The sequence below is a fragment of the Phytophthora cinnamomi genome (genome assembly GCF_018691715.1).
Source record: "Phytophthora cinnamomi strain GKB4 chromosome Unknown Contig21, whole genome shotgun sequence".
NCBI classification, from domain to species: domain Eukaryota; phylum Oomycota; class Peronosporomycetes; order Peronosporales; family Peronosporaceae; genus Phytophthora; species Phytophthora cinnamomi.
Genome location: NW_027150954.1, coordinates 296321 through 322589, shown reverse-complemented (window position 1 = coordinate 322589; position 26269 = coordinate 296321). Strand labels below are relative to the sequence as shown.

Genomic DNA, 26269 nt, shown 5'->3' with positions numbered 1-26269 from the left:
CCATGAAGAGCTGCCTCAGCTCTTCGCTCTCGCTCGCCGTTCTCTCGCTGTCCGAAAGAACGCAGACTTGCTCGATGCGTCCATCGTGCAAGTCGCGCGTGAAGCGCTTCCAGCTCATGGCTGGAAGCGAAGTCAACTCCGACGCCGTCGTCGGAGGACTAGCGAGTTCCATGTCACGATACTGGAATCCAGTATCGGTGCGTGTCAAGACGCTTAGCGTCTCGACATTCGGCGTCACCGCCGCAGTCTGCCCAGCAGACTGCTCTTGTTGCGTCTCGGTCCCGGACCGAGACTTGCGCAGCGTTTTCCGCTTGCGCCGTCTTCTTGTTGTGCGGAGCCCGGCTCCGCACAGTTGTTCTTCTGGTCCAGGCCCGGCCGTGGACAGTTGTTCGCCGGCGGACCCTGTCCGCGGGCGCGCGGTATCAAGCCCGGCTTGACCGCATTTTCCTTCGTGCAGCCCGGCTGCACGGTAACGTGTCCCTTCGCCGGCAGACCCTGTCTGCGGGCGCGCGATATCAAGCCCGGCTTGATCGCATGGCGCTTCGTCGTGCAGCCCGGCTGCACGACAGCATGCAAATCGCGTCAGTGCGGTACGTTTGCAACCGTCCGCACTGTTTGCAGCGTCAACTCCCGGAGTTGACACGCCTTGTCACCTCGACGCCATTCATTGGCGGAGTCCCTCATTACCGAGGGTGCGTCGTCGACCTGACCGCTTCGGGTCAGGGACTGTCCCTTACACGCTTGAACGTGGGTGTTGGTTCCCGGAACCAACACATCTTTTTCTTCCGACGTCGGCAGCATTGCCGACGTGGATTTCTCTTGTGCGCGCCCTCGCGCACGTCTTGGGCACTCCGGGACAGCAGCATAAAGCGCTGTCTCGACTGGTGAGCCGCGCGCACCTGCTGGTGCGCGCGCTGCGGTAACAGGGCCATCGCTCTCTGTTCCGCTGTCGCGTCCGAAGCGCACGAGCGTGCGCTTCTTCCAGTCTATTACCGGATCATGCCGTGCAAGCCACGGCATGCCCATTACCACGTCGAACTTATCGTCCAGGTCCAGGACGATAAAGTGTTCGACAAACATCCATTGTTTGTACGAGAAGCGCACGTTCACGACGCGCTTCTCGGTCTTTACGATGGCACCTGTTGCCAGTCGTACCTCCAGAAGACTTCGAGGTGTATCTACCTCCTCGAAGTCAAGTCTCGGCAGGCTTCGTAGTCGAACAAAGTTGTTCGACGCGCCTGAATCCACCAGAGCTCGAAGAGAGTCACTCGCTCTCTTCGAGTAAACCTTCAAGATTGTTGAATGAGGAGGCGCGCAGCGCGCGCCCCGCTCGTAGAATGGCTGCAGGCAACGCCTGTCTGCCAGTCGAGTAATTGAATAATGAAAGAAAAACCTCGTTAAGTTGTTAATGTTTATATTAGCAAGTACGAGAGGAAAATGTTCAGATCGCCAGCTGCGATCTGGATAGTGCAGAGAGCTTCCTGCCATCCATAGTGCGATGACGACAAGAGGCCGAGGAGTGAGCTGTCGAGGACGCAGTCCGAAGACGAGCTCACTTCCTCTTTTGCCTCCAGGTACCGAGCACGGACCTAGAGTAGTAGGCATAGGAATAAGAGGTTAAGAGTAATATATTGTTGAGAGTTACCTACAGTATTCTGTTCATTTTAACATTTCAAGTAACATGAGCAAGCCCCAAGTTGACAAGAGTTCGGTCGACTCGCTGCGGTTCAGCGGAAAGCCTCTGCACTTCGCATCATGGAAGAGCTAGCTGGTCATCCACCTCAAGGCGTTAAGCGAGCAACGCGCGCTGGAGGAGCTGCAGCACAAGCGTGCAAAGCCGCTGACTCGGTTCGAGGATTTGCTCGAGAGCCAGCCGGTAATGCCGCCGCGTCCTCCTGCAGAGGATAAAGACGCGGCATGGCAGCACGATTTGCACGAGACGCTGCTGAGTCAGCAGTCGTCGTACATCAAGCGGCTGCTGTGCGAGACGCTGCCGGGCGATTTCAAGGGAATCGCGACCAAGCGCATGGACGAGCCCGTCCATGTAATTTGGCGGCTCGTTGAAAAACAGTACAGCCTGAGCAACGCGGCAGGCGTCGTCGGGCTGGTTCGGCAGTTCATGGAGATGGTGAACACCGACTTCAAGAGCGTGGGACAGCTCTTTCAAGATCTCAACAGTGTGCGTAGTCAAGTCAACGTGAACGCGCACGAGGCTCTGCACAGCCACATGTTGACCTCCCAGCTCATGCTGGTGATGGTGCTCGGAGTGCTTCCGAGGCACATGTGGGGCTCATCGGTTGAGCTGACCCAGGATGGGTTTACGCTCGAGAAGGTGAGCGACAAGCTCAATGCCATCTTCGGCACCAAGAGCAAGAGCGAGATCTGGGCTCTGGCCAGCGGAAAGGCGGTCAACCATGTCAACGCGGCTCCTTCAAATCCGAAGGGGCCTGTGCTTGGCAAGCGCAAGGCCGTAGACGGGCCGGTGCGCGATTTGCACTACAACATTGGTGCAATGAAGTGCCACTACTGTGGTGGTGAGCACAACAAAATGAACAATGTTGGGCCACACAAGATGATCAACTGCCCCAAGCGTGCACATGACAAGGCAGCTGGCGTGCACCGCCGGAACATCTGGTCAAGGCCAAGCCGCCAGGCTCGCAAGGAAGTCCACGAGCCAACGCCCAAGATGAGGGGCAGCGGCAAGGGAAGGGCCAAGGCCAAGGTGAGACGTGAAGTCCCACTGGATGAGTGCCTGGCTAAAGCCGTGGCGGTGGACGCGTGCAACGCTGAACACGGCGCGTCACCAGCGACAGCTGATGGGTACACGAGCCCGCCTCCGAGCAACTTCGAGGTGCCCGTGACCCCGGGAAAGGGCACGCTGCCCTTCAGCGACGAAGACGAGCCAATGGATACCGTCGTCAACGCAGTGAATGCTGACGCCACGGGCAAGGCTCAAGCCGCGGGTAAGGAACCGGACGGCGACGTGGACATGGAAGAGCAGCCAGGCAAGGACAGCAATCAAGAGATTGCTGAGACGACGAAGTCTTTCGCCGGTATGCTGACTGAGCTCGAGAAAAAGGTGCGAAGTTTGTATCCATTTCTGTTAGATGATGAAATGTATCTAACCACAAATTCTTGGGTACTTGACTCAGGGTGCGGGCATGGCCTAACTAGCGAGACAGCGCGGTTTGTGCGGAAGGAGCCCAACACCCAGTACATGTTTACATTTGCACAGGGCTCTAAGCATTCAAATACACATATTGGTACAATAAAGTTGTATTTGCATGGTCCACGAGGAATTAGACCTTTTCTGTTCGAAAATATTGCGTTAGTACCGGACGCTACCTCGAACATTCTGAGCGAGTTCTGGCTCAGGCGCGGTGGGTACCAAATTTTGGGATCCTTAACTGGCGAGTACAAATTTGTACTTTTCAAAAACGAATTAGTTTTTGTTGCGAAAGCTATCAACGGGGCGTATTATATGCAAAATAAAACGCTTCAAGAAAGACAACTGCTGTGTAACGCAGTGAAGCAAGGGCCATGTAAGCCGCTAGCTCACCTTAATAATAAAGGTTTGAGCGCACACTGCAAGAGTGGCATGTCAAACTAGGCCACCTCAATAAAGAGGCAGTTATTGCGATGCTAAGCGCAAAGTTAGTGGCTGGAATGCCAAAATTACCCGCGTCAGGTCTAAGAAAAATTCCGTTCTTCTGCACAACGTGTGCAGAGATGAAGAAACGGAGGATGTCCTACCGGAATGCGAGGGGTTCGAGAGACGAACACCCGATTAGCACCATTCACATGGACACAAACGGCCCCATGAAAACAATTGGGGTGTATGGCAGCTGCGGGAAAATTAAATACTTTCTGAGCATCATTGACGACAACACGTCATGGCGTTGGACTTATGTCCTGCGCAATAAGAAAGAAGTATTTGAGAAAGTAGAGGAGCTACTTTTGCAGCTGGAGCGTGAGGGAAAGTTCACGATTCGTCGGATCAGGTCCGATGGAGGAACTGAGTTTGTGAATGCAGCCTTTAAAAGCTTTTGTAAAAGCAAAGGAAGTGTATTCCAGACATCGAATGCCTACAGCCCTGAAGAGAACGGTGCTGCAGAGCGAGATCATCAGAGCAAACTGGACAGAGTTCGCTGCGCATTGAAAGACGCTGATATGGCACACAAGTGGTGGCCAGAAGCGCTTATGTACGTGACGTATGTGCAAAATCGCACACCTATGGCGCGGTTGGGAAATAAGACACCGTATGAGATGGTGTATGGGAGACCTCCCAACGTGAGCAAGCTACCCGTGTGGGGCTCTGTGTGCTTTGCGCATATCCCTGCCGTCCTAAGAAAGGACAAGAAGCTGTCTGCTCGTGCCGTAAAGTGCCGGTTCCTCGGAATGTCGGAGGAAACGAAGGGTTATCGACTCTGGGACATGTACAACAACAAGCACATCCAATCACGAGACGTGTTATTCGATACGACCAATGTAGCCAGCATGGTCCAGCGAGCGTTCGGGCAGACTGATGAGGCCCTCACAATTGAATCTGCCGCGCGAGAGTTACCCGCAGCAGAGGGAGCCGATGCACTTGCAACCGAGTCTACCGGAGCAGTGGGAGCTGAAGAACCTGTGGGAGGGTCTATTGGTGCAGTGGGAGCTGAAGAACCTGCGCAGGCCAGTAACCCAGCAGTGGGAGCTAAGAAACGCCGACGTGCGGGACTCGTGGATACGCCACCAAGGCGCGAGCCCCGCCCACGTCGAGTGGCGAAGAAACCGAAGAGATACTCGGACTATCAGTGCTTCCAGGCAATATTAGAGCACAACGTTGCGCAAGACATTCTAGAGCACAGAGTGCCTACACCACGATCGCTCAAAGATGCGTTGAGTGGCCCTTATAGAGAGCAGTGGAAACAGGCTCTGGAACTTGAGTACGACTCCTTGATCGAGAATGGGACGTGGAGACTCGTACGACTGCCACCTGGGCATAAGGCTTTGCCATGTCATTGGGTACTAGTTGTAAAGTATAACGCTGACGGGACTGTCGAGCGGTTCAAAGCACGCCTCGTAGCACAAGGCAACCACCAGGAGTTTGGGGTAGACTGTGACGAGGTATACGCACCAGTGGCACGATTCGAGTCACTACGCCTAGTGCTGGCGATTGGAACGATATTGGACTGTCATATCCATCAGATGGATGTCCATACGGCGTTTCTGAACGGCACGATGGAAGGAGAGCAAAAGATCTATATGAGGCAACCTCACGGATTTGCTAAGCGAGGCCATGAGCATTTGGTCTGTGAACTTCAAAAGAGCATCTATGGCCTGAAGCAAGCCCCACGCATCTGGTATCGAGTTTTACATACCTTTTTGACGTCGATGGGTTTTGCACGCTGCCACAAAGAGTTTTGCATCTACGTGCAAAAAGTGGGAGAAGAATGGATCATAGTCGTGGTATATGTCGATGATCTGACGATCATGTCTCGAGATATGCGACTCATTAACAGGCTGAAAGCCGAATTGTCAAACCGGTTCAAAATGAAAGATCTGGGCGACATTCACTATATCCTCAAGATGGAGGTGCACCGCAATAGAAATCAGCGTGTGATGATGATCTCACAGCGCAAGTACATTGCAGAGCTGATTACAAAGTACAAACTGAGCGAATGCGCGCCAGTAATGACACCACAAGTGCCTGGCCTCGTACTCGAGCCCGAGACGAAACTAAGCGCAGAGCAAATTGCTGCGCAGCCCTTTGACTTCAGAGGTATTGTTGGCTCACTCCAATATTTGGTCCGTGGCACACGCCCGGATATCGCCAACGCGGTTAGAGAATTAAGCAAATTTCTATCTTGCTACAACCGCACGCATTGGGATGCAGCTAGGCGAGTACTCAAATACTTGAAAGGGACGTCAACGTACGGTCTGTTTCTCGATGGAAAAACGAGAGACGTGACTTACGAAGTGTACACTGACGCGAGCTTCGCGTGTCAATCAAAAGAACGTAAATCCGTAACTGGGTATGTGATCCAAATGGCCGGAGCGAGTGTGTCATGGTGCAGTAGCAAACAGGGAGGCGTGTCACTCTCGACTGCTGAAGCTGAACTTATCGCACTAAGTGAGGGAGCCAAGGAAAGTGAGTGGTTGTGGCATTTGCTGGGAGAAATGGGATTTCCTCAAAAGGTACCAGTGCAAGTATGGTGTGACAGCAACGCTGCCATCAGCATTGTGAAAAACCCTGGAAATCACAAAGCAAATAAGCACATTGAGATCCGCTATCTGTTTACGAGGGACCTTGTTGAACTCGGTCGCCTTAAGATAGCCTATTGCTCTACAACAGAGATGACAGCGGATATTCTCACTAAAGCTCTTCCCACAAAACAATTCCTGAAACTAAGAGAGAAACTAGGCGTTCGCGAACTGAAATTGTCCCCTAGTACTTAGTGGGAGTGTTGAATGAGGAGGCGCGCAGCGCGCGCCCCGCTCGTAGAATGGCTGCAGGCAACGCCTGTCTGCCAGTCGAGTAATTGAATAATGAAAGAAAAACCTCGTTAAGTTGTTAATGTTTATATTAGCAAGTACGAGAGGAAAATGTTCAGATCGCCAGCTGCGATCTGGATAGTGCAGAGAGCTTCCTGCCATCCATAGTGCGATGACGACAAGAGGCCGAGGAGTGAGCTGTCGAGGACGCAGTCCGAAGACGAGCTCACTTCCTCTTTTGCCTCCAGGTACCGAGCACGGACCTAGAGTAGTAGGCATAGGAATAAGAGGTTAAGAGTAATATATTGTTGAGAGTTACCTACAGTATTCTGTTCATTTTAACAAAGATGACTAGGTTTGGCCTGTCATCTTGTTTCTTGCAGTGAGAGCTGGTCTCACTGGGGGCTGCAGTCCTCAGTGTCGCGTGCCCGATGTCGGCACGCGCGACTGCATTACCAGTAGGGCGCCCCGCGGCTACTGGATGTTCACGTTTTTTGTTTGATGCCCGGCATCGCCACGACAGCCACCATTGTAGTGCACGGGAGCCGTGCACTCTCTGGCAAAGTGACCGATCCTTCCACAACGGAAGCATCGCACATTACTTCCGTGCTGCTGGTGACCAGCAGCCGTTGCATTCGAGAGGCCCATTGGTTCCGGACCTCCCGTGCTCACTACCGGGCGCGGTTGCGACCTCGGCACGTTCGCATGCAGTTTAGCCTGCCGCAGGCTAAACTCTTCTTGCATGGCAAGAGTAATCGCAGCTTCGAGAGTACTCGGGTACTCTCGGAAGAGATAGGTCTTCACAGGCCCATCTCTAAGCCCCTTCATGAACGTGACGACCTTGGTCGCCTCGTCAATCGGGTTAGTCACGATATTTGATACCAAATATCGTGCGCGCTGCGCGTAAGCATGGACGTCATGCTTACCCTGCTGAAGGTCGAGGAACTCCGCCCTCGACCGGAACTCGTTTTGCGGGGGCTCAAACGCTTGTTTGAGCTCCTCTTTGAACACTTCGTACGTGCTGAAGCACGTAGGATCGGAGAGTCGGCGTCCATACGCCCAACTCCTTGCGCGTCCGCCAAGGCAGGACATGGCGAACGCGACCTTCGACAGCGGGTCGACGATGCGTCGAGCCGCTATGGCTGTGTCGAGTTCGACAAGCCATCGGAGGAGAGGCTCGCCCTCTCTTCCCACGTAATTGCTTACGCTCAACTTTAATGGTTGAGTACGCGGCGTCGTCCCTGACGACGCCGTCACTGAGGAAGCAGCGTCACGCTGCTCCTTCATGATGAACCCCAGAGCAACACCATGTTGCTCCGTCGGCGATAGCGTACGCAGCATTGTAACTATCGCCGCTTCTCCAATGACTGTTGACAGTCGTTGGAGGGCCTCCCACTCTGGGTCAGACAGGTGGGGGCAGTCAGCGCGTGCAACATGCGTTGCAGGCGTGTTGGAGCTCTCCATGGGCACCTCCGTGCTCATGTGGTTCTCGGCTCCGCGTTCGTACACCGCGTACGAACGTCAAGCAGTCGGTCGTCGGACGGACTACAAAGTGCTACCAGGTGTAGTAGGTCTAACTTGACTCACTACTTTAGCTTACACGTTGCGCAACGTGTATGAGGAAGCGTAAGTACTTAGTAATTACTTAGGTTAATTATATTTGAATACACAAATATAAGTTAACTTAGACAAGACTCCAAGTAGCTAGTTTAAGGTAAAATGAGAACTGTATTGTTTGTAAATTGATCTTCCTCTAAAATCTGCTAAAAACTGTTTATCATCTATGAAAGGGTTGGCAGCGGCTGGCTGTCAGAGCCCCGCTAATATGCATGTCTCTGATTGGTAGAAAGATGCTGCTTTCTACCAATAGGATCTTTTGGGTATGTGTGGACCACTCATTGTGGTGGTCCACTTCAATGTATCCATTGGTGTGTCTTACACCAAGGCGAGGAAGTATCCAAAACTTTTAACAGATAACCTATCTGTTAAATTCACAAGTGGCTTGTAGCCACTTGTGCGTGTAACCCCGTTACAATGAGGGTGTTGAGCGGGGTCACGAATTCCGTCCGTACGATCCACGACAACACTGATGGTCATGGCAGCTCGTCGTGCGCCAGTACCCTCTTCACCCTGGAAGATGGAGTCAGCTCCGCCTCCGCCAGCTGATGGATGAACGTAGTCAGGTCTTTCGTACGTCCATGTTGTATGTTGCAGAGCTTTCTGGTACTCTCCTTCCACTTCCTCTTCTTCGGGGCCGCTTTCGTATGCATAAGAATCTTCCGAGCTTGCAGCATCTTCTTCTTGAGAAGGCTCAATTGTAGCGATGCGTGTCATCTGCAGTAGATAGTGCCAAAAGGAAATGATCTGGCTTTCGTCGCCTACAAAGACATCAGTTAAAGATATACAGGCGTTGGTTTCAGATGTGAAGGATCGCGTCTGTTAGGCATCAAAGTATAGAGTTGCTAGGCCGCACGAAGTGGTTACTTCCGCATGATTTCCCAACAAAAGCAATGATCCTTTTGATTTAGTCAGAATAGTCGGAAAACAAACTGAACCTGCAACGAACGCTTAAAAAAGTGAGCTGTCATTAACTGCCGAAGGTTGCATGAAACCACCAGACATTCGTTTGAAACCACCAGAGGTTTGTTCAAAACTGCCGGAGGTTTGCCCAAAACTACCAGATATTTGCTCACTACTGCCGGAGTTTTTCTCACGAGAACCGGAATATTTGTTCATAACCTCCGGAATATCACATAAAACAGGATGTGGTGCATCCAACAGATAAGGATAAAAACATACGTGTATTTTCTGCAAAATGCCTACTTCTGACTTCGAAAATACATGTCCTTGTAGAGATTCCCAGTGTTAGTGCCTAACTACGTCTGCGGTGGTTGAAACGGTCGACGGCAAAATGGGTATGGTGGCGGGCCGCTACGACGCCCATACACAGGGTCTCGCTCGTGGTAAGTTCTTATCAATTGTTTGTAGCATTTAGTGTGTAATGCATGCACACAGTTTCTTGAGTGTGTCATCCTCACGGCGGTGTCGATGCGAATCACGCATTTAAAGTAAATTCTCTTCTTTACATACTTTGCACGCTTGCGGGCGGCATCCCTCTCGCGAGTCCTGGCCTTGGCCTTTTTTAGACGAGCACAGCTTAGGATTCCGTGTCTCCCTGCAGACGCGCCGCCTTTGATGCTGCTGTAGATTACGCTTAGTCTTGAGAGCGTGGCCACATTTCTTGCATGTGAACATTTTTGATAAATGAAAAGAGCGACTGTGGTTCACTTGAGAATCCATCGTACATTCTAGAATTGTGCATAATGCTCTGAGACCAAACGGTGACCCATCAAAAATTTTGCTACTGGGGTCACGTGACCCGAAACAAGACCTGACCTCTCGGTGATCCGCTAAACATCCTTCCGTTGGTAAAGAGCAAGTTGATTAATTAATCTCTTCAAATATGTATCGGAGAAGTCAGGTAGGTACATGAACTCCAAAGTAGTGTACGAACCTATTGCGGGCCTGAGGCTTCATAGTGTAGTTGGAAAATCCTGAACAACAGCTGAATAACAGCCGAAGCTACTTCAATATGACATGTGACTGTGCGTAGACTTTCAATGACGCACTTGCAATGCAGAGCGATTGCATTCTGGCCTGGCCCGCCCGACCAGGACGTCACTGCGAAGTCGGGAAGAACGTCACCCTTCGTCCAATGGCTGCCCAATTGCATTGACCGCGCTTACAGGTGTAGTGCCGGTGTGCAACGTAACGTGTCCATCGTGCAGCGGTGATTTGTGACGGTTTGATTCTGCCTGAGCATGAAAGTTGTAGATTCAGGAACAGTCTAAAAGCATGCGAGGTAGGCTAGCGTACCGTTCGAAGTGAGTGATTCCCCCGAACCGAGGTTATCTAGGGTAGCTTTTGGGGCCTTTTCTGAATAAACAATGGTATTGAAGCAAAGCAGTCCATGAGCAACAACAACACGCAGCACCAGGATGGCAAGCAGTGCCACCAGCAAATCTAACCTGCTCAAAAAACGGTGGGAACGCACATAAGCAGTTCAATGCTCGGCCAGCTAACCCGCGAGATGGCGGTCCCAATCCTCACCGTACCCGACCCTAGACCTCAGCTCTGCTTGCCAGTCTTGTTTTGGCTGGCCATACGAATTTGTGCCGCATGGCGCCTACATCTCGAGGAGGAGCAGCAGCGTCGACCCCCGCAAATGCTTCGCTCAAGTCTCCGGAGTCTAGCGATGTCGAGGATAAGCGGTCCCCGAACGCACAGGGGGCCACTCCGATGTCTTCACCGCAGGCCTCTGACGATAGCGAGACCAGGAACGACGAGCACACGAGCGCAAAATTATCCCCGCGGTCTCGACGGAGACAGAAGAACCGAGACCAAATGCGGTTGGCGCGCCAGAAGGAGAGGGTATGTATGTGGTTATCATTCTAAAGACCGGACACATTCTTCTCATCTATCGAATATGTGCTTTGCATTCGTCACAGGACACAATGCAGCAGCTTCGCGACACCGTGCATCGGCTAGAGGTTCGATACCAAGAGACCGTGAATCGCGGGATTTTGCCGCCTCCAAACGCGACCTCTGCGTCGCCTTCAGAGTACGTCAAACTGATCGAAGAAGGAGCACGGCTACAGGACGAAAACTTCCGCTTTCGGCGGGCTTTACACGAGAAGAACAAGCTTCAGGAAACGTTAGAGCGGGTGTACGACGATTTCCACCAGCCAGCGACGCAGGAGGAGACAAGCATGAGACGTTGCGTGTTTGAAGAACAGTGTGCGCATGATCCGTGGAATCCGTTGACCGAGGAAGAAACTTGGACTTACGTCCGGGCAACGCACGAGAGAGTGGCGAGCGCAATGCAGGCCATTTCGCGGCGTGCTGCACAGCAGAAGATGGACCCCACCATTCGACCACTGCCCCCCTTCTTGGGTTGGCAGGTACGATATCATCGAGAAAACGACGAGGTGCTCTTCTCCTTCGAGAAACCCTTTTACCACGTGACTGCTCTACATGCCATGCAGCACACGTGGACCAACGAATTAACCATGCAGAGTTACCGCAAACCGGTGGATGCAGCCGCGCAGTCTATGGCCGTGTTTCAGGTGATCAACGACGACACTTACGTCTTCCGGCGGCGCATTCGAGTTCGAGAGAAGGTTGTCACTTCGCATTATCTTCGCTTCCGACTCAAGACGAACTCCGGCTACGCTATAGGCAACTGCTCCGTCAACAGGAAACCCTGCCAGCAAGAGGGGCAAATCTGGGCCGCGAAGCTATCGCTGTGGACCGACTTCAATGCTTTGCGGTCGGAATTCGATCAAGAATACTGCGTCGTGCGAATCACCGGTAGGATGAGCGTCGACGCCACGGAAGCTGCAGCTAGTCAAGCTGCGGTTGACATTATCTTAGGACTGCTCCGTTGGGAAAACTTAAATATTGGCCCGGTGTTCACCTTCGCGGAGGGTTGAACAGGGCGAAATCACTTCAAGCTGTAGACAAAATCAAAACGTCAACACGCAAGTGGTTATCGCGTGCTGGGAAAGTATTCAGTGGTGATAACCAGATCTCTACCAATACGGGAATTTGCGAAATCACTGATAACTCAAGCATGCAAAGACTGCACTTGGCGTGGGGCTCGACTAATGACCAGCAGGTAGAGGTGGTCAGTGGGTGCCGAGACTGGAATAGGATGGAAACTCAGCGATGCGAACCACTATCAGGATGGCAGGAGCGAGAGCGACGAAGAAGGCACGACAGCCTGCTCCCAGATCAAAGTGCGAGAAATGGAGTTTACAAGACGAACGTACACGTCCTCCTGCGTGTTGTACTCCGTGCGCGCGATGAACTTGACGAGACATCCAGGTTCTCCGGTGTTGGCATCCTGTTCAGCAGAGAATTCTACCCAGTTGGAGTTATCAACGTACTCGAAACTCGAGTTTCTCTCGGCCGTCGCGCGAACTTCAGGTGAGGTGGGGTTCACCGAGTGGCGGCCTATTACGAAGCCTTTCTCAGTTTGCATGCGGAAGTTGAGGAAAATCACACGCATGACCTTGTCGTGTTGCACGGGATGCTCAATATCCGAGCCGGCAATGTACGTGCTATCGTTGATGACCTGCAAGATCTCAAAACGCAGTTGGCGTCGGAACGGCGTCGATTCGGGCTTGGCATACCTCGTCCAGCTGCCCATCATGGCTTGATGCGGTGTGATCCCAACGAAGAACTTGGAGAAGCTCACGTAAAAATCTCCGTCAGGATTCGCTTCATGGCGCACCTCCCAGCCGAATGTCGCTGACGGCGGAAACACGCAGCGCTTTCCTGTGCTTGTACGTCCTCCAGGAGTGCCCGGGGAAGTCGGAGAGCTCGGGGACTCGGCTTCCGACGTGTCGCCGTCCGGGACCTCGTAGTGCGAGACCATGGGTTTCACCGTCTCCTCCATCAACCTCATCTGTTGGTAGCAGTTGCGTATGTGTTCGTTCGCCTGGTCCTCCGTCATGGGGACATACTCAAAGTCCGAGTACAGCGTCGAGTCGTCCGTGGTGAGCGGACACTCGAGCTCCAGCTCCTGTTTCCGGTCCACCATCACCTGCTGGAAGCGTCGGTGGGTCTTCTGCTTCTCCATGAGCATCTGCTCCAGCAAGAACTTCTCCTCCTTGAGCGTGTGCGATAGGTCCGCCAGCGCGTAATAGTCCGCCTCCAGCGCCAAGGCGTCGCGGCCATTGCTGCAGTTGCAGTTGCTGTTGCCGCTGCTCGCTCGGCGACGTCTCGCCTGCGATTTCTCGTTCAGCTCTTGGTAGTGCTTCTCCAGCTGCTGCAGCGTGCCCTTCATGCGCTCCACGTCGTCTCGCTGACGACGCCTCGCACGCTGCATGGACTCTCGGTTCCGCTTGCGGCGGATCTCCAGCTGCGAGAGCTTCTTCTCCTCCTTAACATCACCCGCACTTGCAGTTGCAGTTGCACTCGCAGCTGCACTTGCCGCGGGCACTTTCCCCACGGCCGGTTTCCGTTTCCGTTGCGGCTTGGGCGTCTTGCCCCGGACCTCCTTCTTGCCGACGGCAACTGCGTGTGGTGACGTTTCCTTTGCCGCCACCTGTTTGCTCTTGTTCGAATTTCGCGTTGCCATTGCCGTCGACGTCGCCAACGCAGTGACGTTAGCCCCCGCGCCCTCCGACTCGGTTTGCGAATCATCCGACACTTCAACTTGCCGGGCGGCGCTGCTCCTGGAAGCGTTGGCCTCCAGCTTGGAGCGCGTCTGCTTCACCTCGATGGCCACGGGCGAGATGGTCTCCCTCTCCGGGCCGCCCAGCAGCAGCTCCACGGCCTTGCCCCCCGCGTCGGCCAGCGTGAGGTCCCACCAGGCCTGCGCGCCGCCGCCGCCCTGCGCCTCCAGGTCGCCCCAGACGCCGGCCATGGCGTCGTCCGGCTCGCCGCGCGCCGGCGCGTCCGTGGCGGCCGAGTCGTCCAGCAGGAAGTCGGCGTCCGCCGCCGCCAGCAGCTCCAGGTCCACGGCCATGAATTCAGCTCCAGGTCAGGTCAGGTCGCGCTTCCAGCGACAAAGCGAGAGTGAGTGTGGGTCTAGAAGGGCGGCCACCTTCGCCGAGGGATTTGAAGCATGCGCTCATCTCCTGGCTGGTGTAGCGCTCGTGTGGCGCGTGAATGATGGTCAGTCCATCACTCGAACAGGTTCACTTCAACGGCAACTTGGACGGCATCGGGGGTGTCCAGTCCCGGAGGCTACGAGAGTGTGGATACTTGACTACAGTATACATATGAACGGCGGCTCGCTGCAGTGCTGTGCGCAGCTCGCAGCGAGAATGGCTGGCCTTGCATACGCCCCGCCTCAGACCTCCTCGGCCTGTCTGTGGCTGTGGTACGGGGAAGCTGGTCGACTGACCGACCGACCGACCTGCAGGCTGCAGCGCAAGGTGTCCCCGCCGTACGCTGCCCGATGGCGACGCTAATAAAGTGACGGCGGGTTCGTCTACATTGAAGGGGGAACCCGCCGCAGCGATGACCACCGCCACTTTTGCAGTGGACGCTGGACGAGGGCATCATGTTGCCAATCATTTTCGTGGTGCTCGCTGCGCGATTTGAAGCGCACGGTTTACCGCCAACAGCAAGTCGAGGACAGCGAATGTGGAGCCAGATACCGCGGGCGTCACTTCAGTGGAGACCCTGCACACGGGACGATTGGCCTGGAAGCGACTCCGTTGGTTTCCCCGAAAAAAACTTTTGAACTTAGCGGTTTGCACTGTGGAGCCCACTGTTGCTCGAGACCGCTACTTCGCCAATCGAAATCCGTCATAGCCACCAGAAAAATCCGCACAAAGCGTAGCGAAATTGAATCCCCTCAGCCAGTTTTGTTAGCCCAGAGAGAGAGAGAGAGAGAGAGAGAGCTTTCTCCGTAGGGATAAACTAATGCCATGTTCACACGGGAAACTTAGGATTTCGTAGGAAGTCTTTAGCCGAATTGTACTTCGAAGTACTTCGTACGTTGAAAAGAAGAAGAAAAATAGCACTGTTCTGGGTCGCAGACCAAAAACTTACCCCCCCCCCCCCCCCCCCAGATGATGAGCATCTGTGTGAGATTCCAGATGTCAGATGTGATGCATCAGCCGCCGCTCTCACTTCGCTGTAGCCAAGGACGCGACCAAGGACGCTGTGCAAGCTAGGTAGCTAGGCGAGCAGTAGGGAGCCGTAGAGAGCGACGAACTCTATCTTACTTTCAATTCACTTTGCAATTTACCTTGAACAAGGCACTCCTCGACCGCGAATGCCGAGGACGCAGAACAAAGCTACCTTTAGTACTGTGTACTAATTGCTGGGTCGCGCTGTGCAAGCCGACTCTTCGCTGTGCAAGCCGACTCTTCGCTGTGCGAGCCGACTCTTCGCTGTGCGAGCCGACTCTTCGCTGTGCGAGCCGACTCTTCGCTGTGCGAGCCGACTCTTCGCTGTGCAAGCCGATCTCCCGCCGTGCAAGCCAACACCTCGCTGTGCAAGCCAACACCTCGCTGTGCAAGCCAACGCATCGCTGTGCAAGTGAGCGCTAGACGCTTCAGCTGTTCACCGTTTAGCCAGCTCATCACGGATGGCTGGCTTCACGATGGAAGAACAAGTAGCGCCACCCGCTGGGGACTTTGACCCGAACGCCCAAGACGCTGACACTGCTGCCCCCGGAGCCCTTCCGCCGACGGTTGTGCCCGCCAACCTGGAAGAACCCGACGCTACCACCCAACGCGGCTCAAATGCTCGACGGACTAGCCTACGGGTTCTACATGCTGCATCCGGTGGCCCCTTCGCCATGTCGCGCCGCGAATATGGCGGTTAGAATGATGTAGACATGGAAGATGTCAGTGGTGATACCACGCGCTCTAGGTCGGAACAAGACCGGGCGATCTCATCGGAGCTGGGCAAGCGTGTGCAAACGATGCCAACTTTGCCAAAGCCGCCAACGTTCCGAGGGTCTACGGCGTTGGAAAAGCAGCGCTTCATGAAGGACTATGAGGCCTACTGCCGACAACTATCGGCCTTGGAGACGGCGTTCTTCCGCCCCTATCGAATGCCCGTCGGAGCCTGTGTTGAAGATGAGCGTCGGCGACTGATTGCGATGTTTGACATCTGCAAATTGCTCGACGACATCACAGAGAAGGACTGGATCGATTACTTTTGGGAGGGTCGGATCGTGGGCGAGCTGGATTTCGACAAGGTGAAGGCTCTGATGAAGGAGAAGCTCCGCATGGACGTGAGCCTAACCGATGCTGACTCTCGTGTGTCCAAGCTGGCACACGAAATGTACCAAGTATTGGAACAAGCGAACATGGAGTGGATGGTCAAGGGCGAGCCGAAGAAGATTGTGAACTACCTCATCGACACCCTCTCACCGGAGGAGTTTCGACGAACAATCAAGAATGAGATGGCGCGCGAGGCGAACAAGCCCCTCTACAAGGACGTGGTAGCCTTCATCAAGTGGTTTCGGGCCCGCTGTAAGGAGTACTTGCGATGGGAGCCGGCGAATGCCAAGAAACCGCAGCCTGCGCCGTCGGGAGGAAAACACGGTGATAGTAAAAAACCGGCCGCGAAAGGGGCTTCAGCGAGACCGAACACCAGCGGGGTGCCTGGCGCAAGCGGGAAGCGGACATGCTTGAAATGTTACAGCACTGCCCATCGTGTTAAGGACTGCCCCCAAGCGAACCCCGGAGAAAGTGAGACTCTTCTTCGCGAATGGCGTGAGAAACGCACTGTCGCCCAGACGGCCACTCGCACGGCTCCGCCAGCCCAAGCTGTTAAAGCTCTTCAGCTGTCGGACGGGTCGAAGGACACTGGCAGTACTTGTCAGGTGATGATTGAAGATGTCCTGGAGCTGGACAGAGTGCTGTTGGACTCTGGAGCTGATGTGATCGTTGCTAGCCGCTCATTGGTCGCACATCTGGAGAGAAACGGTGTTTCGGTACGAGTGGAGACGTGTTCGCCGAGATCGTTGTCCATGTTCGATGGCAAGACGCTCACGGTGATGCAGAAGGCCTGGTTCGACACGATCAAGATTTACACCAGTGCTGGACCGCTGCTGCTACGACGTACCCCAGCTTGGATCTTTGGGGACGACGCCGAGCCGCTGACCATGATGCTGTCCCGCCCCGTAATGGAGCGGCTTGGCTACTCAGTTGATGCTATTCTCGCTAAAGCTTACGGTACCAGGCCTGAATGGGATCTGCAGGACCTCGCAACCGAGGAGGGTGCAGTGAAGGCTCTTCAAGATGACAGTCGTGGTCAGCAGGGGATTGATGAGCGTTTGCGGACGGCCACTCCAGAATCCGGCCCTCTAGAAGCTGATGAAATGGTGACAAGATTGTTGGAGGAACGAGTCCAAGAGGCAGCCGATGCGGGACTTGCCGAGCCTCTTGTGTCCCAACTGCGAGAACTGCTCGTCGAGTACAGAGACGTCTTTCGAGTTCGGCGGCAGGCTTTGATTTTTTGTATTGCGCCAAAGTGAGGACGGGGGCCTAGTAAGTTACTGTCAGTTAATCTTACGGTTTTTGGAATTTGCTTAGCCCTCGTTAGTGTGCGGTAAAGGTGTTCGTGTATTCTGTTATGTTCTTATACACGAAGTAGAACAGATTTATTGTAGTGTATTCCAGGTATTCACCTTGGTATCACCACAGCACTGCCTGGTGCCGATGGGTACACCAACACTATGCATGGTCAGCCAGACAGTCCGTGTCTGTGCTGGCTGGCAATCTACATATACTGCATCTCTATGTTTGCTCTTCGTGTCGTCAGCAAGATATATCTCGCTGAATCTTCTCTATCCATAATACACATGACATATACGGGAAACGTCAAATTTCCCACTTTTCAGCAAATTTTCAGAGCAAGATATGGAAAAATTGGGATTCATGATTAAGCAAAGTGTCTATTAGCCGAATTCGGAGCCAAGTTGCAACTGCCTGGAATATAGACTGCTCGAAGAGCAGTTCCATCGGTAGGGATAGTAATTATGTTGCCTATCGTTATATGACGTTCACGCTGGCTTCGACATGCCATGAACATCGCCTTGGCCCTAGAACTTCACAAGGTTTACGAGTCCGTCGCGGTTTAATTAAAATAAACTCGCGGCTGTAAGTATTGTCAGATTGAACATGTTTGCGGGGGGGGGGCACCGACCCGTGAAGCATGTTGCGTTTCTATATTCTGCTCTAAACCTGTTCAATTCTATGAAAGAAAATTATTGTCCGGAAGAGCTAACGAATAGCTTTCTCGATCCTTTCTTTTGGGTATGCGGGGCGCAGGTAGCTTTTATCACAATTTTTTTGCCTCGAGAATCCCTACTGTTCGCTTGTCGCTTTCTCAGACAATAGAGTAGACAGTGTCTACTTGCAATCGGGTACCCGACCCCGGGTAAATGCTTACCCGACCGGGTGTACCCGAACTTCGGGTAGGGTGCGGGCACCCGAAATCATCCTCAGGTGGGTACGGGTATACTCAAGTCTACCTATCTATAATGTTGTATACAGTATTACCGCTTGTCTGCCTTTGTTATAGATGCTGTATTGCCCGCTGTGCATTCTGGCGTCAAGCGCGATATCGGAAAGCGATTTCTCTACTGCGGGAACCGTAATGTGTAAATCGCGGAGTTCCCTCCAGTCATTGATGCTAGATGATATTCTCGTAGTAGCGATCTCATCGACTTAGAGTAAGTCGATTAAAATGAACTCACAATATATTGCACGCTTTGTTAGAATGGCTCTGTAGTATATAATGATATAATGGGCCGGGTAAGTTCGGGTACCCGAACTGAGCTGTTGGCCGGGTGCGGGTACCCGAGGTGAACCAAGAGATGCGATAGGGCGGGGTGGGTAACCCGAAAATCGCCATTTGCGAGCTCTGGTAGACACGAGCATTTAACGGGTTGTTGCCAACAATCTTAATACTTAAAGTACATGTATATAAATGTTATATTATAAAATGGGTGGGTGTGCGTGACGCCTAAATGCGGCGTTTTGATTTGTTGTTAAATGTCTCGAATCGTGTTTTGATTAGGTAAAATTGGATTAGTGATTGATCAGTCGACGTAATTAATAGTGGGCCAATCACTCCGTTACTTGGGCAGAATCGCCCTCTTCTCTTGAGAGACATTTCGAATTGTGTGCTATGGTCGGCTTCGAGGTACAGACGAACGCTCCACAACATGATAATGGTTGATGTGGCGCCAGTGAAATCCTTGTTGGTAGTATGCTTTTGCCGAGTCCGCTCGAACAATCGCCTAGCTACCGTCGATTTCGAAAACCCAATCGGCCACCCGAGTCAACACTTTCACAGTAGTGCATATCGGGGGAACCTTTTATCGCGGGGACGTCCTCCACGTTGGTTCGTTGTCAATAGTTCACGAGATCAAGGCAACCGCGAGAGGAAAGGGGGAGTGGAACAAGTTTATACTTATCGAACATTTTAGACACTGTCTTTGGTCATATTCCAGACACTGGTCGACTAATACACGGCAAGAAAACTAAATTGTACTACTATACAGCAAGCTGAAAAACCAAATAATCGATAATCGATTCTTCTTCTCCAGTCAGCTTACTGATAATAAACTCACAGCCTGTACGTGTTGGTGTCCACAACTTCTTACGCAATATAAATACGGCAGAATTCTGTCGAGATCTCCGTCTTTGAGCGGTGTCAGGATGCGACCGACCATGGCGGTCGAACATGGAAATGCGGAGTCCGATACCACGTTCATGCGTGCGTCGGGGCAGTACGTGGGGTCGAGTAACTTAGTTCTGAAGCCGAACGTGGTGTCCGAGTCGTTCCATGACCCGGGGCAATTATGCTTGCACCAAATGATGCAGCCATCGGCTGCAAAGCAGATCGTACCAGTCACGAATACTGTGTGCAACCACCCGTTATACATGGCATTTTGCAAGTCAGCATTAGAAGGCTATTGGACCTAAAGTATTAGTTATTAGTACGTTGTATTTCTCTTTAAGCAAATAACAGTTTTGCAAAGTGAAACTAACCTTGAAGTTCTTCCCATCAATGAAGCCGAACGTGTGCTTGAGAAGTGGCTCGCGGGCTTCCACGAGCTGTGCCAATTCGGCTTGGCGAGAGGGGGACGGCCACGAGATCCTTGCCGGGGCGTAGCCGTCTAGCGCACCTGCTAGTGCCTTCTCCGCATGGCGTAGTGTTCTCGATATGGTGCTCGGCGGAGCACCGAACATCATACACAGGGAGCTCTGCTCCATCGATCCAACGTAGAAGCACAGGACCAGGCCCAGGATCTGGTGGTAGTGGCGTAGCTTCGGGGGGGGGCGCCCACGTGACGTGCTGCGTGGAATGTAGTAGAAGCGGCGAAACCGCCGCAGTAGCTGGTCGAAAGCAGACCTGACAACGTGCACGTATTAGATGTAGCGCAGAACATTAGCGACACTAAGATAACATCATACCTGGTTAAGCTCGTCGCGTTCAGGAAATTGATGTCGCTGCCGTACGTGTACAGCATCTTCCTCGCGGAGTCGTTTGGCGTGTCCAGGCACTGGATAGTCAGGTAGTGTCGGCTTCGCATGGCAATTTTCCACGCCTCCTCAACCAGCTTGTTGTACACCTCCCTGCGCACCTCGTGCAGCGCTTCCTCCTGTCTGAGAAAGGCACCAGTCAGCACCACCAGCGCATCGACGTCCTCTGCACCCATCGCTTCGACACGTGGGCCCGAGGCGCGCCAAATCCGAAGTGATGAAATCTGGAAGGAGTGCGGCGTTGGAGGTGTCCGGTGTGAAGTGACAGGTACATTTTCAGAGCCATCAAACGGCTATTGCAGTTGCCTGCTTCAGGGCGACATCAAGCGGACACAAGTGACACATGTAAGGTAATTGCGGTGGAGCTTCCGAGCGCTATATCAACATATATCTTTTAAAAACCTGTCATATCTGCTGCAGATATGACAGGCGTTTAATGTATTTATGGTAGGCACCCACTGTACTACAGTCGTCTATGTTCATGACTCGTCAGTGCCCTGAATATATTGTATTAATACTGTATCGTAACCTATTGTGTTGCCTCTTGACAAACACACCCTCACAATGTTGCCGAAGCAACAGCTGGTACAGAGAGTGTTGGTCGAGGAGCACGCAAATTTTGCATGGTAGGAGCAATGTACAGCACGACGGGGAAATGAAGGGTTCGGCCACTAGTCTGTAAAAAATTCCAAATTGTGCGCCATATGACAAAAGCGGGCACTCCAACAAATTTATGGCACAGTACGACTGAATGGGGCAAAATGTCGCTGCCCTGCTGGAAATTAATCGCAAGGCTACCTAATGGTTGAAGCTAAGTTGATTTGCTTCTTATGAAACATGTTGCCTCAATAGACGTGATTGATATACATTCTCCAAGTTAATTACACAACAGAGGTTATCGAACCTATCATTGAAGGGATTTGTGTTTTATACAGCTACTCGTTTCAGCAGGTTATTTGATTCTATGGCTGTGCTATTAAAGCAAAATACTGTAATACTCCACTCGATGTATTGTACAATTAGCGACAATCATAAGCTGGTGACATCATCCAAGTTTGCGTTAATCCGTGTCCTAAGAAGTAATCAGAGTGGCGTACGTGAATTCTGACTGGACAAGATTGCGGTCGAGCGCACCCCCGCCGAAGGCCTCGTCACACTGCGCTGCGGGCCCAACAGGGCCCGCCCAACCACTGTATTACTAACTTAACACTGCGAGTAGCCGCAGGGCGAGCGGGACGGGGGTGCCACTGCCGCAGCGAAGCGTAGGCAGCAGACCTCGGAAAAAATATTATTGAATTGCAATTACTGTCTTTTTGTACGGAAATATGTATTATTGGACCCCAAGGTCTCCAGTACAATTATTACTGAGACAGCAAAAGCAGTAGACTGGATTTCCATACAAAACATAAGCATAATACATTTTCAATAAAACAATAAATTACAATAAATATGTATTACTGATCACGAATTTATTGAAGTGATTATTATGGATTTTGAATTGTTGCAATTCAATACTATACTGTATTTTCCGAGGTCTGGTAGGCAGGCCAGCTCCAGTAGTGAAGGGACCATATCGAGCAGAGCGCTCCAACCAAACAATACTATAACAGGTAGTAGTACGGCAATAGTCATTCCAATCGATGGACTCCCAAGGATGCAAATTTTCTTAAGCTGGTTTGTCGTCTGTGCGGGGCGCCATACAGACATAAGTACGTGTGATGTGCCGCTACAAGTTTAATGAGGTTTAAGCTTTAATTCATACTACGTAGTACGACTTGCTGTTTTCATAGGTATTCTAGAAGTATGACTTGGTAGGCAAGACCGTCAAACATTCAGTTACAATACCAACAGAGACGGAAGAGAACTCGACTAGTACGACTCAGCGTATTCATTTCAAGTCGAGACATTTATCTCGCCGCCGTAAAGGTCTTAAGAGTATCGGATGGCCGAGATGGTCTGGTGCAGGGTGTACGTCTGGCCAGCAGGCAGCACCTGCTTCTCGCTGACACGGCCAGGCTCGATAGCCAGCATCTTGAGGTACTCCTCCGGGCCGAAGTCATCCATGGTCTTGGCGCGATCGGCCCACGGGTTCCACACGACCACATCGGTCTTGGTAGCGATGCCGTTGATGGATCCCGACTTCTCGACCCCCACGGTGTAGTCAAAGTTGGTACCCCTGATAGGAGCCTCAACCTTGTCCGGGGCGTTGCTGTACACGTTGTCGGTCTGGGACGTGATGCTGATGGCGTCGCGTGTCTCCGTCTTGTTCGCTTTGGCGACCTTATCGTAGTAGTTAACGCCGTTGAGGCCCGTAACCATCACGCCATTGTCGCGCACGTCGTTCACCCCGATATAGTTGTGCAATAGGGCGTGGAAATCGATCTCCTTAGTGAACGTGTTGTGTACGTGCAGAGCAGTCTCGAGCTGGGCCGAGTACAGCTTCACCTCGTACTGGAGCTCGAAGTCGACGGGCCACATCTTGCGGGTCGCATCGCTCGACGCCATCTTGAACGTGGCCACGCTGGGGCGGGTCTCGTCAGCAGCCTGCTCAACGCTGGCCAACGTCCAGTTGGTGATGCGGGCGAAACCGTGGCTTGGGAAACCGGTCGCACTGCCGAAGTTCGGGAACACGACGGGGATACCGCCACGAATGGGGTTCACACCGTCAAAGTGTGACCGGTTCGACATGAACAGAATGTCAAGGTTCGGATCGAATACGGAGCGGAAAGACTTGACATGAGCACCGAAAAGGAACACCTCTGCGCTCGCGCCAGTCGGGTGCGTGAGCTTCACGGTCTCCAACTCAGCGTTAGCGGCGCTAAGTGCGGCCAGCATAGCCGAAGCCACGGCTGCAGTCTTGAACATGAAGGAGTAAACCATTGTTGGGTGTTGTCGCACTTGAGTTTGCTGCCGAGACGGTGGATTTCTCAATGAATTTCCACTCGTGGGGACGAGAGATGGCAGCAGGTCATGGCGATAGAAGGCTTCCGGCGAGCATCACCAATGGCGACTGTCCCAGCGTCCACATGGAAGCGTAATCGCAGATCGCGGAATGGATCACAGGGGACATGTTGTGCATCTGTACACATGTACATGAACTATCGGAAGTCGTGTTCTGATGGGAATGTGTTGTCCGATCGAATGCAGAATCGCTGGATATCTAGGAAAAACGATCGAGCATATATCCCGACCACCAAGTCGAATTTTGGATCCTTCGTCCCCAAAACTAGATATCTTTACAAGCTAGCAAACGAGAAGTTCACTATGTGGTAAATTGGGTCGCTGGATCTCGGCGGTCAGCTGTATTACAGGATACCATGTAGTTTTAATAAAAAAAATAATCCTATTATACCAGTTAATATAATAATCGTGTTCTAATACATTACAGACTGTACTACAGTCGTCTATGTTCATGACTCGTCAGTGCTCTGAATATGTTGTATTAATACTGTATCGTAACCTATTGTGTTGCCTCTTGACAAACACACCCTCACAATGTTGCCGAAGCAACAGCTGGTACAGAGAGTGTTGGTCGAGGAGCACGCAAATTTTGCATGGTAGGAGCAATGTACAGCACGACGGGGAAATGAAGGGTTCGGCCACTGGACGCCTACCAAAAATAGGGAAATCACCCAACATAGATGCAGCAGATATGACAGGACATAACGAGACATAAATCTCGTGAGACGTAAAAATCGTCTCAATAAACAGCCCTACCCCTATGTTTATTTCGTGTAGCCATCTTAAAAGTTATTGTTGAAATTTGTATAGAATATGCAGACCATCACTCTGCAGATGTCGCTGCCATATATCATGGACATAACTCATTTCGTGCGCACCAGCTTCAACCTCTCACTTTCGAAAAATCGCGGCCAAGTGGCAAGTGCTTGGAAGCGCTGCGTGCAGCAACAAAGAAGGCGTACGCAATACCTTGACTAGCGAGCAAGTCGAGTCTATTCTAACTTCTCTAACGTGCACAGCAACCATGGTTCATCTCGTCCACTCCGCCGTGCACTGGAGCTCGCGCTGTATCGTGGACACGTCGAGCGGCGACGAGAACGTGTCGCCCAACTTGCAACGAGGCGGCGTCCAAGCGCCGGCTAAGAGCGCCAAGTCTTCTTCGCCCGCCAACTCCACGGGGACCACGACGCCGCCGTGGATGTCGCCACAGCACGGTCTTCGCGTGCCGAGGGAGACGTCGAACCCTCCGCCGACGAAGCCTTCGAAGGCTGGTGCGGCAGCGCCCACGCTGACCACAACGGATCCTCTCCCGCCTGAAACCCCGCCGACCACTTGGAACCCACGCAGTCCGACTACGTCGTCTCCCGTCCTGCTCGAAGACCCGCCTGCTTCACGCCCACGATCTCCGTCGCCGGTCCTGCCTGAAGCAGCGGCTGCTCGACGTTCACGAACTCCGTCTCCACCATCTCGGCGGCCGCTTCGCGAGCGCCAGAGTTCGCGGAGGGAGCGTCGAGCGGTCGTCGCTCCATATCAACGTCGTTCTGGCCAGCATCAAGAGGCCACGTTGCCGACGGTGTCCCCCCAGGCTGTCATGCGTGCAACCCGTGGGTCGCGTGTTCGTGTCAGGCTACGTGCTGCCCAACCTCATGCTCTTCACCGCCAGCAGCAAGGTCGCTTCGTTCCTGCGCGGTGGCCATTTGCGGTGGCGCACCTTCGCGAGCAGTTTAACCCAACAGGGATAATCTTTCCTGCGGTTCCTCATTTTGGTTGGTGCGACTGTGTGGACCCGTGCCGAGTTGGGCGCTGCCGCAACTCGCTGATGCAGCTATACTGCAATATTAATTGCTGCCCGTACGGCGGCAACTGTGGCAACGGCCTGGCCGAGTCGTCGAAGGTCGCGTTGGCGAGGAACGCGGCGACCCGCGAATTGGCCGTGGTGGCGCAGGAGTTCATTGATGCGGGTGAGGTACTGGGTGAGTACTTGGGCGAGATCGAACACGTGAGCGTCTCTCACGCGACTCGGCCCGCCAACGAGGGCTACTGCCTGATCATGACACAACGCCCCGAGAGGTCCAACCACCCAGTCCGCGTTGCCATCAACGCTCGGCAGATGGGTGGCTTGATGCGCTTCGTCAACCACTCGTGCGCACCGGTGGCTCAGTTTCTGGAAGTGGCGAATGGACGCCGGACGACTGTCGTGATTGCCACGACGCACGCCGTGTACGAGGGCGACGAGATCACCGTCGACTACGGGCCCGACCTTTGGTTCGTGTGTCGCTGCGGTTACCCCAATTGCCGCCATCGCGACATCCAAGATCAACAAGACCCGTAAGCGTGACGCGCACGTGGAGGACAGGTTGCAGTCATGAGGAAGATAGTGGCAGCTTTGCTGCATTGGTAAGCATGGAATTTGTATGCTGTATTCACGTTAATTTGATCCTGCTGTTGAAGATAACTGCGTTGAAGTTACCTCGAGTGTTAGAGCTTTGCCAGCTATGTTGACGTGTCAGCGGAGATTGCCGCTACGTTGGCGCCAAAATGAACAAGCCTCTGCATACTCTATTCGAATCTACTGCAAGCGCACTCGGTTTGCGCGCGAACTCGGCCAGCAGGTTAGACCTCACGACTATCAGTTCCGAGGCGAAAACTTCAAGCTATCTGAGTTGTGCCGGCCTCGTTCAAACCTCGCCCGACCGAGCGGATGCCAAGCCCTACTAACCTTCATTCTTGCTTTTACCAAGCCGTCACAAGTCACCTCCTCCGTACCACCAAGACGGCTCTCCTCCTTCATCATCCCTGGT

General features: G+C 52.9%; 4 protein-coding genes across 4 annotated transcripts; 2 read left to right on the top strand and 2 right to left on the bottom strand.

Moving 5' to 3' along the window:
• Nucleotides 1-10656: 10656 nt before the first annotated feature.
• Nucleotides 10657-11969, top strand: IUM83_03501 (uncharacterized protein; the record flags this gene model as incomplete). Its single annotated transcript, XM_067927506.1, has 2 exons — nucleotides 10657-10908; nucleotides 10986-11969. 2 exons carry the CDS (start codon nucleotides 10657-10659, stop codon nucleotides 11967-11969), a joined length of 1236 nt encoding a protein of 411 aa, XP_067795415.1.
• Nucleotides 11970-12217: 248 nt separating this feature from the next.
• On the bottom strand, nucleotides 12218-14011 carry IUM83_03500 (Obg ATPase 1; the record flags this gene model as incomplete). Its single annotated transcript, XM_067927505.1, has 1 exon — nucleotides 12218-14011. One exon carries the CDS (start codon nucleotides 14009-14011, stop codon nucleotides 12218-12220), a length of 1794 nt encoding a protein of 597 aa, XP_067795412.1.
• A 1827-nt stretch (nucleotides 14012-15838) lies between these two features.
• On the top strand, nucleotides 15839-17488 carry IUM83_03499 (DEAD-box ATP-dependent RNA helicase 36; the record flags this gene model as incomplete). Its single annotated transcript, XM_067927504.1, has 3 exons — nucleotides 15839-16559; nucleotides 16654-16724; nucleotides 16835-17488. The coding sequence occupies 3 exons, from the start codon at nucleotides 15839-15841 to the stop codon at nucleotides 17486-17488; spliced, it is 1446 nt and encodes a 481-aa protein (XP_067795157.1).
• Nucleotides 17489-22436: 4948 nt separating this feature from the next.
• IUM83_03498 (Aldose 1-epimerase) lies at nucleotides 22437-23387 on the bottom strand (the record flags this gene model as incomplete). The annotated part of the gene is made up of 1 exon (XM_067927503.1): nucleotides 22437-23387. The coding sequence occupies one exon, from the start codon at nucleotides 23385-23387 to the stop codon at nucleotides 22437-22439; it is 951 nt and encodes a 316-aa protein (XP_067795156.1).
• Nucleotides 23388-26269: the final 2882 nt, after the last annotated feature.